Raw genomic sequence first — 21,520 nt, 5'->3', positions numbered from 1 at the left:
ATCAAGGGCCAGAGCCTCCCGTAGCTGCCGTAATTACTTGATGTAGTATGAGGGCACTGGGCAGTTAGCTTGCCCAGGCTCAGCCTCTAATACCAATAAACCCTTACGTCATTCAACCGTTCAGTTACTTACTCACAAGGAGAATGCGATTCTGTCTCAGCTCATTTCTCAGTGAATGGTAGAAACCTGAATTAAACAAAAACCAAGTAGAGTTTAGTTGGAAGTTGTAACTGAGAAGTCCACAGGTACGGCTGGTGTCCCCCACATCTGGTTTTCCAGGTTTTGTCCAGACTCTGACACTCTCCTTCATCTTTCCTTTGCTTTCGAGTTGTTGGCTGAGTTTTATGTCAGACATTCCCATTTGTGGGAAGACAGATCTCTCTCTGGGGACTGAACCTAAAGCCTTACACCACGTGCTGTGCAAGCACCATACCATTTGAGTTTCATCCACGACCTTGTCCCCCACCACCACACACACCATGTTTTTTGAGATAAGGTCTGACAGAGTTACCCAAGCTGGCCTTGAACTCACTTTGTAGCCGTGATAAGCCTTGAACTAGCCATTCTCTGCTTCAGCCTCCTAAGCAGCTGGGATGACAGACCTGTACCACCAGTTCTGCTAGGGTGAGCCGTGATTTACACCCTTCAAGCTTATCAGTTGTTGGGATTCTCCAAGCCATCCCAGGCTCACTACGGGTCAGCTCTCCATCCCTGGCCAACCATGGAGATGAGGAAGACACTGTATTCTCATAAGCAAACCTAGGATCTTTAAACGTAGTAGCATGTCGGGGCTGGAGAGATGGCTCAGCAGTTAAGAGCACTGACTGCTCTTCCAAAGGTCCTGAGTTCAATTCCCAGAAACCACATGATGGCTCACAACCATCTGTAATGGGATTTGGTGCCCTCTTCTGGTATGTCCGAGGACAGCTACAGTGCACTCATAAATATAAATACAAATGTAATAAACGTAGCGTGTCTTCACAGCTAGGATATGGAATCAGCCCTCCCTGAGTCCCCCTTACATGGAACTTGGCATGCTTTTCCTAGACAGCAAGTGGCTATTAAACCCTGGTCCACCACACGAACACCTGTTAAATCTGTGACCCCAGGTTTACATGTAAACTAAATGAGACAATATCATGACTACGCTTTGGAACACCTGTAAAGTAGTTGCACCAATTGTCCATCCATCCCCAGAGAGCCAGGGAGGCCCTGGGTACCACTTCCTCGACAATGAGGACCTTGTATCCCTGCACCCAATTCATCCCCGGCACAGTTGCCCCCGCTTTCATCTCCATTCCCTTCCTTTTTCATTCTTCTGCCTCTGTTCCTAATCACAGAACTGGGGGACATTTACTTATAAACACTTGTGAGCTTTTTTTTTTCACACCAGCTATTGTTAAATGGAAATAGAAGTATTCCATCATGGAGCACAACTTTAAATGTTGTTCTTTGATGTAGGGAGGAGGAGAGTAATGCAAAGGGTGGCGTGTGGAAGATGAAAGTTCCCAAGGACAGCACGGTAGGTCTCTGCTGATAATTTCCCAGAACTGCCTGGGCATGGGCTTGAGAATGTTGTGTACTTCAGTGAGTCTATGTGGAAGTCTCCTGGCAGTCCTAGGTGGAGAAGTTCATTTCTGACATTGGTGATGATCACTTAATCCTATCACCTTGAACATGCATAATTGAAAAAGCCAGGTATTGTGGCTCACACCTTTCTACGAAGCACTTGGGGGGTGGCGAGGAGAGGGGCAGAGGCAGGTAAGTCTCTGAGTTCGAGGCCAGCCTGGTCTTCAAAGTAAGTTCCAGGACAACCAAGGTAACACAGAGAAGCGTTGTCTCAAAAAAAGGAAGGAAGGAAGGAAGGAAGGAAGGAAGGGGAGGGGGGGAAGGGAAGGAAATGTATAATTGTGAACCTACTGAAATCCTGTGTCATATAGCCATCAAGGTTGAGAGCAGAGCCATTGGGAGCTTCATGATGGCTTTTTCCTCACCAGGCATGCCCAACACATGCAAACTGATCTCCCATAGAAGAGCAGGATACTTTCCACCAAGGGCTCTGCTCTCCTGACCAAAGACCAACAGGACCATGAAATGGAAAATGGGGACACTCAGGGGTTCCCCATTCATTGTGGTTCATGGAGATGGGCAAGCCTCAGTAATCTAGATTTCTCAGGAGTAAATCATAAGCCTGAAAGATGAACATCCATTAAGCCCTGGGAAATGACAAAACTCCTTTGAGAATAGACAAAATGATCTAGGCATGGAAGTAATGTCCCTCTGATAGCAGAAGGTATAAACAGAGGCCAGAGAATCATGAGTTTTAAGTTTTAATGTGCCATTCAGTGAGACCCTGTGTAAAATAACAAAAATAGGGTCTGGGGAGATCACTCATCTGGTAAAGTGCTTACCACGGAAGCATAAGGACATGAGTTCCAATCCCTAGGAGCCACATGGAAAAGCTTCGTGTGGCTGTGAGTACCTCTTACCCAGTGCTGGGGAGGCAGAGATGGGAGCATCTTTGGGACTTGCTAGCCAGCAGGTCTGAGGAAACAGTGAGCTTCAGTTAAGATCCTCACTCTCAAAAAATAAGATGGAAAAGTGACTGAGGAAGACACCAGAGATCAGCCTCTGGCTACCATGAGCCCCTGCACACCTACGCAAACACAAATGTGCACCCCAGTCAATACATAAGTAATGAAAATCGTTAGAAATAAAATGGACAGGAGGGACTTTTTTCTGATGGCTTTCATGCGATTATGGTCCAAGAATTTAAATACTTCTGGGAAGCCACACACAGGGGGCAGGAGTCATCTCCCTGTGAGCACACACTTCAAGTTACCACCAGATTCATTGGTTAAAGCTGTAGATCTGGTTGTTAACGTTGCCAACATGGAAAACACCAGGGATGAATGGGAGCCAGGCAAGGTGTGTGACCCTCTCTGCCCTGCTGAGAGAGAGCAAGCAGAGAACAGAAAAGTGCAAGGTACAGTGCCCCCCAACCCCATGTGTGTTACTTGTTTACTGGTTTATTTTTGGGGTGATGGGGAGCAGCCCTGAGGCCTTGTATATTTATGAGCCTTATTTACTCACCCTAAACTTGGAACTCACTGGAAGCCACCGTGGTACTCACACCCAGAGAAAACTGCTCAAGGCAGTTTGTTCTGGCCTACCTCACCAGCTCACAAGGCCAAATTCATGCACGATAAACTTCTTGTCTGGTGCATGGGCTCCCATGTCTCAGCCTCCCATTAGAATTCTGAGAGCTCTGCCTGTATTCACAACAGAAGCCTGAAGCCCCCTCCGCCCCACCCTCCACCATGCTCTCCTCTCCCACCCCAGCTTCATCACCAAGGGAGCTCAAGATCAAAGCTGGACCGCTGGGAGGAGGAAAGGTCTAGGAAAGAAGACTTGAGCCTTTCTAGCAGTACAGGTTCACCTTCAGCTCCCCAGTTAAATGCTGTCATGTAACCTCGGTTAGTAGCTTAAGCAGCTGCTGCAAGCTCATTAGAATGTAATAATAAGCATTGTTACAGTTAATGTGTCCTGAGCGCCCGGCATATGGATGCATGCCACTATTTATGGCTCAGTCTTAAATCTTGAGCCCTCTCGTTGCAGTCACTGTGCGAAGCAGTTCCTGACAAACATTATGCTTGCAACATCCCTCTGAGGTCAGTTCTGTGGTTACTCCCTCCCAGATGGAAGCTGAAGGCCTCCAGGGCCTGCTCAGGTCACAGGGAGTAAAATGAGCAACTTCTTCCGATTCAGGCTGAGCTCTGAGAGGCCTCAAAGCCTAGCAAGGGGGAGCCTGGACCTTTCCTGGTGGAGAAACCAGGAGAGCCATCGAGCCTCCAGTGTCCTGTGAGTGGATCCCGGTCACTTGACAGCGTTAGTACCTGTTCATAGAAGGAGCTCTGGTGCTTCTCATTGGCAGGAGGCAGACTAGAATGGATGCACTTCCAGGGAAATTGTGCGTGCACCATAGTACATAAATTTATCATTCAGTGCAAATAACCTGTCAGCAGTGAATGGAGTTTTGCAAGTCTCTGGCATTCAGTAAATAACAATGTTTCTTAACATTCTTGACTGGAGTAACATCTTAAGTGGTAGCATTTTAAGTACCATATCAACTCCAAGAGAAAAACAAAGAGAAGGATTTTACTAATGGCACTCAAATGTAATGGGTTTATACACTTTGAAAGTTAAAAGACATCAGGAAATGAAGTGAGTTGACGGCTTGCCCCCTCCCCCCAGTTCTTCTGGCGTTCACGGGAGCTTCGCTAGCAGTGAAGTCCCTGGATCACGTGTATCTGCGCACAGTCATTTGCAGTGCTCCTATCCATGTGTGATTGCACATATTCACTTTGATGATTTGGAGTTTCCACCTGGGGGTGGGGAGCTGGCGTCTCTTTAGCATCTGGTGATAACTGCCTAAACATTTCCTTGTTTTTCTTTTTATTTTCTCCTATGTTTAGTCCACAGTTTGGAAAGAATTGTTGTTAGCGACCATTGGGGAGCAATTCACAGACTGTGCTGCAGCAGGTAGGGAGGCCACAGCCCATTTGCCCATGCCCTGGTATGCTTGGTTCATATTTGCTATTCACAGACCTTTGATTTTTGTGTCTGATCCTTCTGCTTGCCTGCAAGGAGTTGATTTTGTAGCTGTGATGTAATTTAGACTTGTTTCCATGGTGTGAGGTTTGTGTGTGAGGTTCGTGTATGTAAGCACATGTGCGTATTTACATGTGTGTACAGTCAGCCTTCCTTTCATCGGATCTTGCGTCATGGATTCACAGATCAAAAAACAGTAGAAGGCATGAACAGTATCTGAAATAAATACATGCACACACTCATTATTCAAGAAGCAATGCAATGCACATAACTTGCACAGCATTCGCGTTAAATATTATAAGTAGAAAAGAGATGATTCAAAAATAAGTTTGGCTTGGTAATGCCGCTTGGTGGGAGAGTGCTCACCTGGTGTGCAAAAACAATCTGCTCTAAAATAAATACCTAAATAAGTATTATGTGCAAATGGCATTTTATGTAATGGTCTTAAATAGTCATGGTATGGAAGGGATGTAGAATTTATCTTACATAAATACCAAGGGGTGGTGGGGTGGCTATATATTACAACTATAAAAACATACATAAATGTGTGTATATATAAGTATGTATGTATGCCTACATTATTTCCTCTCATAACAGTTGCAGCCATTCATCTAATATAAATAGGCAAAAAGAAAAGGTAAATCTCTATCAGTGAGCTAGCATGATTTGTGGTAGGTTTTCTGTAGCTGTTCATGCTATGCCTGCCATGCCTAGTGGGATTGGGTGAACAAGCATGGTTTCTTCTTCATTCTTCCTAGCTTAGCCTCTTCCTCCTGTTCTCCTGCCTCTGCACACAGAGTGGCTGATTTTGCGGACTACAATGTCGCTTTCCTTGCTGAGGTTGAAACAGAAGACTTGCATCTGCAGAAGGTTTTGACATGCCGAGTAGCCTTCAGAGAGCCCCTCTGAGATCTGTGTGTGTGTTGGAGCTGGAACGGTGGACTCTATGGTCTAGCCATGAGCTCTGCCACGCCCACACCTCCTCCCCTCTGTGATCCCTTTTTGTTTACATCACGTTTATCACAGAACCATTCAGGGAAGGCTCATTGCTTGTGTCAGGGTCTCTTCTTCTTGGGGCTCTCCAAAATTTCTGAGGATACAGTTAAAGTTCTGTGGGGTTTTGTGGTGGTGGTTGTTGTTGTTGTTTTGCTCTACACTGCTTTCGGTTCAGTTTTATCTGCTTTCATTTGCTAATTTGGTATTGGTTATTTTGTGGGCTGGCATATATCAGCGGGCACTCAGACGTAGGCTGTCTCTGGAGCCCTTGTCTCCCTGACAGACCCATGACTTCTGACATTCACCTGCCTGGGGCAGGGTGGGGGACGTGCTCAACTGCTCTGACTTTCTTTAACCCCTTCCTCACTGCTTTTACTCACTGCAAACTAAGTGTGTGTTCAGATGAAATGGGCTTACAAATGCAGATCTCTTCTGTTCTACTGGAGAAAAGCTAACAACTTTATATCGCTCAGCCTGACATAAAGAAGTCCTGGAATAGTCATAAGGAACAGTAAACACCCAGTATCGAGCAGAGAGAAGGGCAATTCTCCTGTGGTTGACAAGAAAGGAGGACACAGTTGACTATTAAACTTCAGTGCTTCCATTAACCAGCTCTGTCACTTGAGGCAACCAGCTAATCTTTCTCAGCCTCACTTACAGAGCATCTTCAAACAATGGCTCCTCCTGGCCCCACTGTCTTCTGCTGCCAGGGCTCTACCACGGCCTAGGTGTGGCCGGCTGCTTCTCCATGAGAACAGTATGCATTTCATCACAGACCTGCCTTCTCATAAGATCTTTTACCACACTGTGCAAAAGGGCTCAGCCTATCCTGCTTGCCAGAAACCAAGCCAGAGTGAAACAGTGACCTTTGGCGCTGTTTGGCATCTGCTGCTGACCCTCACCCATTACCAGTAGTGTATGAAAGGATCATCCGAAAGGACTGGGGAACACTCACGTCTCCCACTGGGCTAGTGGTGTCCTGCCCTTCTTGAGAGTGGAACACTTGATCACTTCTTTCTTTAATGTCATTATTGTCTTTTTACATGAAATTTATCATCTCCTCTCCCGTTGGTGAGATGAGAGATGCCACAAGCAGATGCAGTCTTGCTTTCGTTTTAACTTGGGTTTGGATGCCACGCATGCGTAGATATGTCCCTGCATTATAGCTGTGAAGCCTGGCAACAAGTCACAAAGTCATCATGTCCTTTTCACAAGTCTACATATTAAGAAGCATGGCATTAATGCCCTTTGCCCTCCAATCTTCCCTCCTCTTTCTCTTCTTCGTCAGGTGCCATCCAAGTTGGTTGAATCCAACTTTGAACACCATAGTCTAACTCTGTCTGGTTTTGAACACTTCTATACATGTTCACAAGGGGTCAGAATATGCACCACAGCCTTGATCAAATTAATTCATAAAAGAAACAGGCAGAGAGGAAGGCAGGGAAGGAGGAAGTGGAAGAGAAAGAGGAATTATTTCACAGAAAATGGTTTCTCTCAGCAGGTTGGGTATGCCCCTACTTGTCTTCTAATGTCCAGGAGACAAGCAGAAGAACCAATGGCATGAACATCTCAACCTATGATCGATGGCAAATTAGCATGTATCGGCTAACATAAAATTCCCTAACTGTGGTAATGCTAATGCTTCTCTCTCACATGCTACTTATTGGCACAGAGTACGCAGATATGGAGCGCCGTCTCTGTTTCATGAATGTGTCCTGGGCATGCAAAACTTGGAGTCAGAGACTCAATTTCTATCAGTTTGCTGCCAATTAGTGTGGACAAAGCAGCTGTACAGGAGCGTAAGGGTACAGTGAGTTCATCCTCCAGCCGCCATGCTCAAGGGCACCCAGGTTACCTAAAGCCTCTATTAGTCAGTGTAGGTTGATCCCTACCTATCATTGGCTGCGTGGTCACGGTAGAGCGTCACTCAGAAGATGCTCAGCGCAGCTGTCATGCTAACAGGTAGTTGTCAGCTCTTTAGCCCCTGGTTCAACACAGTCAGAAGGGGGATGGCTAGAAGGAAGCACCAGAGGGCGGAGTAACTAGGAAAGGAGCAGACCACGCCCACGGAGCAGAGGAGCCACTGGACACAGTCTGGCTCCAGAGAGGTTCAGAGCAGATCGTGCTCACAGGCCCGATGCATCCAGCAGCCTAGCAGGACGCCACAGAGAGTCTCACAGCTCTTAACAGAGAGGGCCAGGCTTCAAGCACAAAGTTCATCTGAGTTCACGTGGCTCTCAGAGGGCAGGGAATTATGCAACCTATTTTAGAAAAAGTCTCATCCAGAGTCAGAAAGTGACAGAAAGCTTTGGGTAACATGTTAAAAAGGGTAATTCCTTATCTGGGAGACTCGGCCTCAACACTTCGTTTACTGAATCCCCAGCTAACCGCGCTGCAGCTCTTGTGACTTGTGCTGAACTGGCTTCCCTCAGCAACCCCCCACGGAAACAGTCACTCACCACAGGTCCCCTTCCTGTCTGTAACTCACAGCTAGAGTGGTGGGCACGTAGATGTGATCAGGCCAGCTTGTTGACATTTACCCACCTCTTGTCTTTCCCCCTCTTCCCTCAGATGACGAGATCATAGGAGTCAGCGTGAGCGTGCGGGACCGAGAGGATGTCGTCCAGGTGTGGAATGTCAATGCCTCACTAGTGGGCGAAGCGACCGTGCTAGAGAAGATCCACCAGCTCCTGCCCCACATATCTTTTAAAGCAGTGTTTTATAAACGTAAGTGCTCCATTTCCAATTGCTGTTTTCGAGATTGTCCTGCCAGACTTGTAGTGAGAGAAGCACATGGCGAGCAAGGCAAAGGCAGGACCACTGGAGATGCTACTCACACAGGCAACAGGTCAACACAGCGCTGTTTGAGTCTTTCTTTTTAAAATCAAGTTTAGTTTCAGAAATTAAAATGAGATTTTTGTTCTTGCCTAAGTGCATGAATTGGAAAAGCAACGATACATTGTATTCATTATTTCAAATAGTTAAACCTGAACTTAAATTTTGTCAGAGGGAATTCTATTCTGTCGGGAGTAATAATAAGAGGAAATGAGAAAAAAGTCATTCAGTGAGCTGGCAGGCAGATGGTCAAGCATCCTTCCCACACAGGAATTTACCATGTCTAACATATGGGGGAGCTCAGAGATGATTGACAGTTCTACTGAAATGCTACCCCCTTCCTCATTGTGGTGACTGTGGCAGAGTCACCAAGAGTTCCCATGCAGCGGGGCACACAGCTCTTGGTGTGAACAGTGTGTGAACCCATTGTTTCCATTGTGATGTGTGTTCATCGCCTTTGTGTGCTCTTCACAGACACTCATCTTTTTCATAGTGAGAACATCCTAGCGTGTTGGAACCAGTGTTTGATATAGTGAGTTACAGGAAGTGATTAACAGCCCCACACACATCTGTGATGGGTTTTCTATGTCCCCAACTGTTCTGGGAGTCGCTAACCATTTTTTCTTACTATTGTATTTCATTGACTCTAAGGTGCTTTTGAGCATAATATGCCCTATTATTTGATTATTTAAGACCCGGTGAAGGATCTTGAGGTAAACCAGGAGAAATTGTTGATTCTTGAGTTTTGGAGATTTGCAGGGGACAGAGCAGAGGCATCTTAGAATCTCTGAAATATATGTCATCATTGTCTCATTAGTCCTGGTCCTTGTCAAGAGGCTAAAATTCAAAATTTATGATTACCCTAGTGTTATAGCATCTATGGACACCCAGGCCTCCCTGGGAGGAGTTCTGTAGGCAACATCAGAGAATCAGGATCCACACAGGGAGATAGATCCCTCACTCTGTGCACTTAGGGGGTACTGATCCTCTGAATTACGATAGAAAGTTTAAAATGAAAGAAACAGGAAATGCATCCTGGAGCACTCTTGGCTGTGCAGGGTGGAGGCAGAACAGGCACGTGGGTACCATTCCTGTTCCTTAGGGACACGTCAGCTCTAGCTCACCTCAGATACCAGTGTGTGTTCTGGTTTCCAGTCTGTAAAAATAACCAGCAGAAACTGCAAAAGGAAACGTGAGCTAGCATCAAGTTCAAGCAGGCCCATACTTGAGTGTGCCCAGCACTTGACTGAGAGGAGGAGGCAGCAGTTGGGGGGGGGGGGGGGGTCGGGTTTTTTCTGTACTTGTACAGAGTAACCCTAGGCAGTCACAAATGCACTGCTTTCCCTCTCTCACCTGGGTATCCAGAAGGTTGGTCTCAGATGATCTCCAAGGTTCCTTCTGCTTTACAGTTCTGTGAATCGACAGGTAGCGAACTGGTCAGCAGTTAAGCGTAAAGTCGGTATCCTCCTAGATAATTAGGGCCTGACTTTAAGGCCAAGGCGTAGTCACCTACAAACGACCAGGGGCAGGCAGTTCACTGCTTAGCTGTTGGGGTGACTGGAAAGAGGCATCGAGGTTAGGAAGACACCAAGCGAGGAGGAAGGAAATTGCACCCAGGCGAGCTGAATCAAAGCTGAACAGGCACCCTTAGTTAACAGGATAGTGAACATTGTCAGGTGTGTGAGTCAGAAGGAACTAGCTGCGGGTCTAAGCAGAGAACTGCTTTTTAATGACACACATTAACATTTAAAAGCTCAGGCTGTGCAAATAAAAAAATTGGAATTCCCTGTATTATCTGACATGGAGCAGGCTGTCCTTTACTTGGCACTGTTGCCAGCACCTGTTGTATAAGTGATCTGGAAAAATGAGGTCTGGGCAGAAACTGGTTCCCAGGGGGAGGGAGGGGCAGTCCTGGGTAAGCTAGGCTGGAAGTGGCCAGTTCGTACCACCTTTGTCTTGCTAGGGGATCCTGGCACTCTGAAATCTGTAGAAGCCAACTGGCTAGATGACAGAAATGAATCCCAGTGTATCCAGCCCCGGTCTCCAGCAGGCACTGGCATTCCTGTGATTTCTTTTCTATCCAGATAGATGATTTGAATGAGAAAAATCATAATTTATACACGCACCCTCCTTAATTCCATTAAGTTCCTTGGAGAGCCGAAGGCCAAACGCCTTGCGTTATGTGGTGTAGGCGCTATGGAGGGCCAGGGTGAGAGAGCCCAGAACTGAAGGTGAGCCAGCCTCTTGGCTCCCTCCTGTCTCAGTCCTGCCATGTGGGTGCAGCAGAGAGCAGTCTCTACAGTTTCATAGAATTGGGAAAAAGCAAAACTGTTTCTGTGACACATGAAGATTGTATCGGTGTTAAGTGTGGGAGCCCATCAGCAGCTGGGTAGCACAAGGAAGCCCTCATTTGAGTCCATAGTCTCTACAGCTTCCTCAGCAATCCAGAATTGCATGGATTACTACAAAAATGTCTGCTGGCTCTTGGACCTGAGAACAGCCCTCTAATTGTTGCCCCAGGGATGACAAATGGCCCAGGGTGCTGCAGCTCGCCTGCCGCCAAACTCTGACACGCCTGGGTTTCAGCTGTGGCTGTCCTGACCCTGAACACCTTGAGACAAGACAAAGCTTTGCATCTTCGCTGTCTTTGGATTCATAATTTGCAAATCAGCATTGCTGTCATCCTATGGCTCCTTATATTGGTCCCGAAACATAGTATCTCTCACTGAATACCAGTCTACGTTTTATTTAGTGTCTTCCCTAAGACATCTTTCTTAAAGACAAGAATTAGAGTTGGGGAGTAAAGTCTTTAAGGGGACCTGAGTTCAACCCCCAGAACCCACACTTAAAAATAGCAAGGGGTAAAGCCAGAGGAGGGGGCGCAGCAGTTAGGATTGCACACTGCTCTTGCAAAGGACCTGAGTTTAGTTCCCAACCCCCAGGACAGATAGTTTGCAACTGTTTGGAACTCCAGCTCCAGGGGCTCTGATACCCAGTGCTGGCCTCTGCAGGCACCTGCACTCATCATGTACATACCCCACAAGGACATGTGACTTAGAAATGAATCCTCAAAGAAGATAGCTGAGGCTGGAGAGATGGCTCAGCAGCAGCACTTGCTACAGAAGCATGAGGACCCAAGTTCACATCCCAGCATGGGGAAAGCTGGACATCGCCACACACACTAACCCTGCACTGTGTGGTCAGAGTCAGGGGGATCACCAGTGCTCTCTGGCCCTGATCCTGCCCCACATTCAGTGAGAAAACCTGTCCAAAGGAATATGTCAGAGAGTGAACAAGCAGGACACCCAGTGTCCTTCCACAACCTCTAGTCATGTGGTACAGGTATGTGCACCAGCACAGTCAGGTGCACATACAGTACCTACATCTACATAACACAGCTATGTATATAAAGATACCACACACACACACACGCACACACACCAAATATCACATACACACACACACCAAATGCCATATACACATACACTACACACACAGATACACACATACACTACATGCACATCACATTCATACATATAGTCACACATATATTACACATGTATATACATGCCACATACATAATATGCAAATACATATACATACAGCATGGACACCACATCTACACACACATACACACACCATACACACACATGCTTATGCAAGACACACATACACATACAGAAAGCTGAGTTTTCTGGTATCTTCTTATAATCCCAGCCCTGGGAAGGTATAGACAGTGGATCTCTGGGGCTGGCCAGGCTGGCCTTTAGCAAGTTCCAGGTCAGAGAGAGATCCTGTCTCCAAACATAAGATGGATAGCATCTGAGGAATAGCAACCAAGATGATTCTTTGCCCTCCCTGTTTTCTCTTCTTCCCTCCCTCCTTCCATTCCACCCCCTCCCTTTCTTCCTCCCTCCAATCCCACACATACAAGTACACCTGCGCATGCAGAAACGTACCCAAATAAAGAAAATATTTTAAAAGTTAAATACTCAGAAAATTGAAGTTGTGAGAGATGTGAAGTCATGCTTGGGCAGAGGTCACCCATCCTAGTTGCCCTGGGAGTTGCAAGGTATGTCCTTCCCAGTGGCTTATCCAGATGAATTGCTGCTGGGAATAGCTACCTGAGCTGATCTGGAAGGACAGCTAGCCCAGCTGTCCGTCCCCTTAGTAGTCTGTATTAAAAACGGAGAAGGAGGAGCTATGGAGGTGGAACACTCCTGGAGGTGGGACACACAGCTGTGTCTCCCTTTATTGCCTGGAGGAGTGTGCAGAGCACTAGGATTGAGTAGCCCTGGCTATATCACGCCTTGCTTCATAAGAAGACACCCCTCAGTCAAACTTGGCCCTTTGGGTTACAGCTAATATTGGGTGTCTCGGAGCCTCCCATTTCTCATCTCCCAGTTTAAAAAGTTTTAAGTCTTTGAAAAGCATACTTGTTTATAGTCAGTTTCCTAATTAGTAATTCCACAAGACAAACCATGAAATTCCCTGAGGTGTAGGCTGAAGGTTGGGAAAAATAATAGATCCATTGATTTTTATGGAAGGTGATGAGAAGCAGGGGGTGTAATATAATTCCCACCCCCTCTCGTGTGGTTCTGTTTTGTTTTGTGTCATTTTATTCTTGAAGGTAGGCTTGTGCCTGGCTCTTTCTTCAGTCACAGGTTCCCCTCCTTCCCATGCCTTTTTTGTGGGGCTCCTTCCTTCTCCTCCTGGCGTTTGCTGTGAGCCCAGCGTTCTCCTCTCATCGGTTTGGGTGGATGAGTCATGCCCCAGGCCCAGCAAGAAGAAACAGGCAGCAAGCCGGCAGCTTGTTTATTCCTTGTTTTAATTTTCATTATTACATTTCTCAGGAAATATACGCCTTAGCTAAGAGTTACTGGAAAAAACAAAACAAAACAAAACAAAATAAAAGGAAAAAAAGGTATTTGAGTTCTAGCCAACATCTGGGGAAGCTGAATGAGATGCCTAGAGGAGGGTTGGCCCAGCCTTTGCTTAAAGTTTTCTTTCCTTCTTTTCTTTTTTGTTTTTTTCTGTCCTTTAGCCCATGAAGAGCATCATGCTTTTGAAGGTGGACGTGGAAAACACTAATTGCACTCTGTAAAGAATTCTTTGTCCTTTGCTGATTGGTTTTGGAAACGGTCTTAACAGGAGGGAGAGTCAAGAGAAGACTTGCCGAAGCCCGATGCTGGTCCATTTAGAGTGGGTTTCTGTCCTTGCAAACCGGGCCATTAGGACTCAAAGTGGCAGGTGGGGTTGGGGAAGAATGTGCGGGTTTCTGCCATCATATCACTTGCTTTAAAGAGAAAGAGAGAGAGAGAGAGAAAGAAAGAGAGAGAAAAAGAAAGAAAGGAAAGAAAGAAAGAAAGAAAGGAAAAGAAAGAAAGAAAGAAAGAAAGAAAGAAAGAAAGAAAGAAAGAAAGAAAGAAAGAAAGAAAGAACGAACTCTTTTTAAGCTTTCCAAATTCTCTGGGTTTTTTGCACTCTTCCCCTCCCCATAAGATTCCTTATTCAGGGTAATTATTGTTTTCTGCCCACCCTTTCACTGAGGCATAAGAATTGGGTTTCCCCTTCAGTGACTCTACTGTACCTTGTTAAGGAACATCTGCATAATCGCCACAGGACTGCCTGTGAAACCCCAGGACACCGGGAGGGGGCCTAGCCTAGCAAAACCCTTTTTCTGATAAATTGTTGTGACACTTCCCTGCATACTGTGAACTGGGCAATGTTTCTTTTGTGTGAGTGTGTTCCGTAGAAAGCATACTCATTGATGGCACACACACATCTTAAAACCCCTTTAAAAAGCAGTATAAGGAAAAGAAATTGTTGGTTTGCCTAACATGAAAACTTTAATCACAATTGGGTGTCAGGCTCCAAATCAAACTCTAGGTTTGTGGGGCCCACAGTGCAAGTATTTCTAACCAGAATCCCCCTTCCCCCGTATCTGACCTTTTCAACAAAAGACCCAATGATTTGTCCTGAGAGGAATCCTTCTATTTCTGATTTATAGAGGAAGCGATGTGTATTACTTGTGTGGAGTAGAGCTTCTTCCACATTGCAGCATGTTTACCCAAACCAGTCCTCACATCTTTTGTTAAGTGAACTGGCTTTCTTGCCCCTGTCACATGTCCTTTCTGAAAAAAACGATGGCCTTCCAGCAGAGGCCTCTTTCCCCTCATCTGCTTACTTACAGGAGGCGCCTAGCCACTCACACAGCTGCCCTTGAGTGCACCTCATTCCTGTGGGCTGTGCTATTAGCTATTGGGTTATACTACCAAAGCAATACTGCCTTCAGTAGAAGACCTTTCAGAGCATGCCAGCTCCTCCCAGATGCTACTGGTTCCCTCTCCGCTTTGCCCCACCCCTGATCATTTTCCTTCAGAAAGGGCTGCTCTCCTGTGGGCTTGGGTTTAGAGGCACGACCAGTGTGCAGCTTCTGTTCTTCTCAAAAGGGCGAATTTTTAATTCCCCTTGCACTGTGGGAAGGAGAGGTGGGGTTACACTAAGCCTTCCTTCCACATGCATTTGTAAATAAAATTCCCATTCATATATTTCAGATGGCTCTCGGTAGCATCTGTTTATAAAAAGTCATGGCCTCCACTTGCATTGCTAAACACGAAGCCAAAATAATTAGTGGTCAGAGTTTAAGAGGTTCTTCTTTCCCAAACTTAAGTCCCTCCACAGTTTCACTCATGAGGATGTTGGATCCTTCTTGTTTAAATGACGTGCATTTCTCTGAACAGTTTCTAAACTTGTTTTAAAACTATAACTCAAGGACTTTAAAATTTATTCTAGACACGAAATTCCTTTTTATAAGTATTTTTCTGACAGATTAGTACAAAGGATATAATTGACTTCAATATTATAATTGTCATATATATATATATATATTTCCATAAGTAAATAAATTTTGAGAAATATTTTTTTGAACTTTATTTAAAGCATTTGTGATAACATGTTCAATTTTTGCATGTATGTAGCTTTTGAAGTAAAAATAAAATAAAATAAATAGGAATGTTAGGCTCATGTTAATGCTTTCGAGTTTCTATTGTTTATGAACATAAAACATGACAACCACACAAAGTAGTTGGTTTGGTTTTTTGTTTTTATTTTTATTTTTTTGTCCCAGTGGACTTCTGCAACTGTTTCTCTTTGGGAAACGCTAACCATGAGAAGGATTTAGCCTGACTAATGTTCAGAACCTGACTCTGAATCACTCTGAGTAGATTTTGTCAACTTTTGCTCTGGAAATGGTTTTGATTGAATATTTAGTCATGATTGACTGCGAACTAAGCTGACCTAAGCAGTTTAAAGCCTTTCATTGCCTCCCAACGGAAGCTGATGACTGGGGAGATAGAGGTAACATTTGGGGCAGGTGACTCAGGGTCAGAGCAGTTCAGCCATCTTGGCAACTGCTGGGGCAAGTGGAGAATCCAGTAGAATCTTGGTCCTACAGCCAAGTCTTGCAGGGGCATCCCTGGCCACTCTGCAGACTGCTACACAGAAACCAAGGGGTTTGCATCCTTCTCCTGTAAGTCTGTGAGGCGAGCTAGGAATCAGGCTGAAGCCAGTGTGTGTTCTTCTCCATCCTACGATCCCCTTGATTGCTACAGTATAGGCTCTTGCCTACACTGGGAGAGATGCACCCCCTGAATCAGGACAACTAGGAGCCACGAAAGACTTGCCCCTGAAGCATTTCTGTGATGTGACTTTTGTGAGCACTTTCTAAAAGTTTTTAAGATTTTCTTTTTTCCCTAGCCATCTCCTATTTCTGAACTGACCTAGCAAACCTGCAATGCTGTAATTTAATTCATGGTCCCCTTGACAGAGAACGAACACGAGAAGGAAAACAAGACTCTGAGAAACCGTAAGGTTACGTTTACTAGACTGTCCTTAGCCCCCCTTCCCCATCCTTTGCTTTAGCATGCTTGTACTATAAATACAGTTATAAAACTTGGCCATCAGAAAGAACTTTAGATGCTAATTGCATCCAGTAGACACAATATACTGTATAGCAGCTGGTCCTTGACTGAACTTGCCTCTGGTTGAAGGATAGAGATCTAGCCATCAGGAGAGCTGGGCATTAAAGTCTGTGACTTGTGATCTACACAGGCTTCTGTGTCCGGAAGACAGTGGCATCTGTTTGCCTGTCCTTCCCTCAAGTCATCCTGGTCAGCACTAAGCCTCTGACCCACTCTGGCTGGCGCATACTCAGTGACCCACAGCGCATACTCTGATGTCCTCATGACACCAGCTGCTTGTTCTCACTCCCTCTCCTGACTGAATGGCATTAGATTTGGGGTCTAGAGACCTCTGTAGTGTGGCAGATGCTCCACTCCCCACGGATTCCAACTTCCCTATGCACACCAAGCTGACAGCGTTTGCAGCGATCACATGGTGGCGCTGCCTTGCAGCTGACTGTTCTGAGCCAGCGCTCCTTCTGTGTGTGGGGGGATTATTTTAAGAGCTTGCTGCCTGCTGCTCTAGGGCTTTACAAAACTTTCTTTAGCGAGCACACAAATCATATTTAGCGATAGACATTGAATTCTCATATGCCTAATAGAAGCAATCCACAGACAGAATGCTGTAGACACACTTTTAAAAATCTCAGCTCCAGGTCTGTCCTTGGCTTTTAAAGTTCTTATAGATGGGGGGGGGGAGGGGGGACTCACATCAGAGTATAGGGAATGTTTTTACCAATATTTGATTAGCATGACTAATGATGAGCTATTGGGATTCCTTTAAGAATGCAAATTTGCCCTTCCCCTCCCCTGTGAAAGGAAAGGGGAGTGCCTTATGTGGTTTTTATATCACTTGAACTTACTCTTCAGAGTTTGGAAGACTCACAGAGTAAAAGGGGGGTGGGGCAGAGAACAAACAGAAAAATGCTTTAGAAATGAGCAGAGAGGGCAGTTAGGTGGGTTCCCACCTCAAGAAAAACCCTAAACCGATTCCTTAACCATCTAGACTGGAGGTTAGCTTTTCCATTTGTTTTTATTTTGCATATGAATGAACATGAAGAATTCTTTCATTTTCGTTAATCTGGTGAGCCCAGAAGTCTTCATCCTTCATGGTGCTGACATGACTCTCAATTTTAAAGAGATCCCAAGGACACAGAATTTGAGAGTGGAAGGGACCTTTGAGATCATCCAGCAGTGTGCCTGACTGCTTAGTGAGCAGAAGGACCACTGGGGCGCTAGCTTGTCAAGCATATTCCCAGGCTACCTTCTGGAGCTTTGGGCGGGTGCATTGTGAGCTAGCACTCTGTAACTCTAAAGAAGGTCTTGTGGCCTTAAGACTTTGAGAACCTGCGACTATATCCAACTTCTGCATACTACCAGTGAGAACACCCACCCCAGCTCCCCAAGATACCCGCAGGATATCACACCAACAGTCTTAAAAAAAAAATCACTACTCAAAGGGAAGATAAATAAGAACATTATAGCTAGGACCACAGCGACAGAGCTGCGGCTCTTTTCTAAATAACATTCTAGCCTGTTAAGAGAAGAAAAATTAATGTTCAGAAGAAAGTAGCTGCTCCATATGTGCAGTAACTACTTTTCTATAATGTCTTATGGCATCTGGGGTTCAGCATCATTGAACAAGATTAAATGAATGTTACAGAGCTATAAAAGCGCATGTAAAATACCGCAAAACTGTTCAGAGGACTATCAAAGTAGCCTGGGAATGAGTTCCCACTAAAATTAATTGTCACTTTCTAAACGTAGCTTAGCCAAGCTGTTACTAAACTGGAGGGAGTCTTTAATACATACAAGTGTTAAAAAAGAATCAGATAGGCGCTCCCCAGAGCATGTGGATGGGAGACAGAGGTCACCATGAAGTCAATACTTTTTGTCCATCATTGCTACTGAAATTTATAGTCTCATTGTATCTGTGTGTGTCAGATGTGCTTATTAGAATATCCAATAAACTGACCTTTGGATATTCTATGCTCTGTGTCCTTCTGAAATCATGAGGTGACAGGAATGTGTGTTATATGTTATTGTTTTGGTTGATTCATTAAACACAACATTTCCAGTTTTACCTTTGAACGTTAAAGTTGGATTTTTTTTCTTTGAACATCTGTTTGGGAAGAAGTGTTTATTTGGGATTTGTTAAACTGGCAACTTTGTGTTACAGAAATGATTCTGAAATTGATGCTTCTGAATTTCTGATGGGAAATTAGTATATCTGTTGTTACATGCATAAAAAGCAGTTTATTTATTGCATTTATTAATAAAAGGATAAAATAGAGTGTACTTTTATCACTCCATATATTAAATGAGGACTATTGAAGACTTTGGATACATTTTTTAACACATGTGTAAGCTTGCTAGTCCTAAGCGATGTTGATTTGGGAGTGTGTATTGAATTCCCTTCAGATTTCTCAGACTCTAATCAGGTAACCAGTTTTTCAACCACTGTACATGTCCTTAAGCGCTGTTGGTGCTGGGTCCTTGGTATTCATTTACACTAAGTCACCATGACCTCACATGTATCCCCCCCGGGAGCATTTTTTTCCCCTTTGAATTAGCACTCAAGAGAATTTCAAATGTAAACTCCTTGCACACACTTCAGCTGGAGGCATCTAGCAACATTTGTCTCACGTTTAAAAAATCTTATCAGTGGCTAGAAAGTGATTCATTCTTTCAAGCTGTCTTACCTGTGGTAAGCCAAACCAGGTTTGCTTGCCTCATGTTTCTGGTGCGTTTGTAGTCCCTCCCCCACCTTCCGCCACCCCATATTATACCATCTGTGCCCTGTGCAGTATGGGACCCCTTCACATCTGGCTACAAGCTGGTGTAATGCCCTTCCTTTTGATCTGGTCTCATCTAGTGATTTGCTCAGTATTTTTAAGGTCAGACTGAAAAACTTTTTCTGCTCTAGTTGTTTTTTGATTTTATATCTCTGTGTGTTTGATGTACAGATACATGTGAACGTTGCTTCTATAAGCCAGTAATTTTTATTCCAGCCTTTTGCAGCGGTAAGGTAAGTCCAGCCTGTATTCTTCTCACTCAGAAGAGTCGTGATTTATACGTTTGGTACAATGTTTATTCATCCCAGAGTCTTTGCTGTTCTTGCATCTGGGACTCCATTGCTGTGATTTTATTGCATTCCTTCTTTTTCCAAGAAAAAAAAATGTAGGCTGTGCTTAAGAGTTACTGTCTCTCAAGACTTGGCTTTGAGGTCTCTGCTCACCTATTGCCACTAATTCCTGCTCAGGACTTGGGTTCTTGTAATTTACAAAAAAACAAACAAACAAACAAAAACCCAAAACTTTTCATCTTCTGGGTTTAAAACCTAATGGAGTTTTATTATCTTTATCTTAATTGCATTTCGTGTGTGTGTGTGTGTGTGTGTGTGTGTGTGTGTGTGTGTGTGGTGGTGGTGGTGGTGGTGGTGGTGGTTGTCATCCTGCACAAGGCACAACCCAGCTTCCTACCAAATGGCTCTGCTATGCGTGGAGCTCCTCCACAGTGCCCGGAGGGTAGTGGGTTCTATGTGACTTCTCGTTTCTGATTTATGGAATGAATGCAGTCGCCATAGGATTTGTTTTGGCCCCATGGAAAACATTTTGCATATTCAAATTTTTTTAACCTTTTATTTAGAACTGCTTAAGTACATTAAGTCCATTACTTTTCTTTCTCTTTGGGTGCCAAAGTTTATCTAAAGTTTTCCCACCTCACCAAGCAAAATGAATTGATTCTTCCTTTCTGGTTGCATAACACATCCCTTCAGAACAAATAGAAACTCCAGAAAACACGTGTGTCTTCCATTCATCTCTACAGTTTCCTGTCTCACTTACAAGCATGCCGTTCAAGCTTATGTACGTGAAACCCAGTTCAATTTAACACAGCAAATTTAATGAAATCTATGAGGGGCAGGGCATAACATAGAGCCTGTAAAAATCTCCTAGTGCCTCCTCATCCTGGAGTCTGTTCACCATGATGGAGCAGGTTCTGTCACTTTATCATCTAGTGGGCACTTTTTGGAACTTGCTGTTAATTGTTTGGTTAGAAGAAGTTCTGCCTTGCCACCTCACTTGCAGGGAGCTCTCAGGGGGCCAAGACTGTGTGCACATGCCTTTTCTTCCTCAGTGACTCTTTCTATGTGATGATTACTGCTAGAAAAAGAAGACAAAAGAAACTTTTAAGTGGTGAAGTCATTAAAAAAAATTAAAAAAAAAAAATTTGGAATCCTACAAGCTGATAGGTCTTTTGTTAGAGGAAGAAAAGAAAACAGTAGCTTTTACAAGGCTCAGCAAGTTCAAATATATATCATTGAAATATATTTCTATTTCCCATCATCTGCCTAGGCCATGGTGCTGACTAGCTTATTCCTTGCCAGAGAAAATAAGTTTAAATCATAAGCATATTTAACTAGCAAGCATAAATCATAAGCCTTTCTAACCGTAAGCATGTTGAACTTTGCACAGTTTGTACAGATGGCGTTGCTGACTCTGAACCCCTCCCCATGGTGAGGATGTGGACAGGCTCCTACTCCCCAATTTCCTGTGCAGCTCAGGGAACTGAAACCATTTGTTTTACTGCGCCTACAGGATTCTGTAAAGTTTGGACCCGGAGCAAGGTTTAACATGATCCTCCTTTCATACTAAGGAATGATGGGGGTGAAGGTGACCTCCCTCTGGAAGCTATATCCCCAAAGTACCTCAGTCACAAAAGACAAGATGCTGTCTTTTAAAAATGTGTCTTCTTAAAGAAAACAAAACAAAACAAAACAAAAACCCCCAGCATAATAGGGTAAAAAAAATGCTAGCAGAGATTTATGAGCTTCAAAGAGCAACTTCTAGGAGGTTGATTTTATGGCAATTCTTTCTGACAATGCACACAAAATTCTGCTTGTGTCTTGTAAGCCCTGGCTGACCCTGTGAGTCAATGTCCGGGCAAAGTTCAGCCTGCTTTGGCTACAGCTGTGGCTGCGTTCGTATGCTCATGAGTGTAGAGAGTGGCAGTAAGAGTACTAACCCACGTGGACTGGTATGCCACTGAAGCACATAGGTGGGAACCCACGTGGACTGGTATGCCACTGAAGCACATAGGTGGGAACCCACGTGGAC

At 44.7% G+C, this 21,520-nt stretch overlaps 1 protein-coding gene across 3 annotated transcripts in view; it reads left to right on the top strand.

The window, feature by feature from the left end:
- The window catches only part of Eif4e3 (eukaryotic translation initiation factor 4E family member 3), a 66,319-nt gene extending 52,470 nt beyond the window's left edge, over positions 1–13,849 (top strand). For 2 of the 3 annotated variants that reach the window (XM_021190954.2, XM_029535524.1), the window contains exons 5-8: positions 1,462–1,522; positions 4,476–4,542; positions 8,179–8,334; positions 13,487–13,813. In XM_021190954.2, coding sequence (XP_021046613.1) covers positions 1,462–1,522; positions 4,476–4,542; positions 8,179–8,334; positions 13,487–13,533 — 331 coding nt within the window. In that variant the 3' untranslated portion in view covers positions 13,534–13,813. Of the gene's footprint in view, positions 1–1,461; positions 1,523–4,475; positions 4,543–8,178; positions 8,335–13,486 lie in introns of all 3 variants that reach the window. The other variant, XM_021190951.2, reaches the window with a different exon arrangement.
- Positions 13,850–21,520: the final 7,671 nt, after the last annotated feature.

This window comes from Mus pahari, chromosome 2 (assembly GCF_900095145.1).
Source record: "Mus pahari chromosome 2, PAHARI_EIJ_v1.1, whole genome shotgun sequence".
NCBI classification, from domain to species: domain Eukaryota; kingdom Metazoa; phylum Chordata; class Mammalia; order Rodentia; family Muridae; genus Mus; species Mus pahari.
This window is presented reverse-complemented; position numbering and strand designations above follow the sequence as displayed.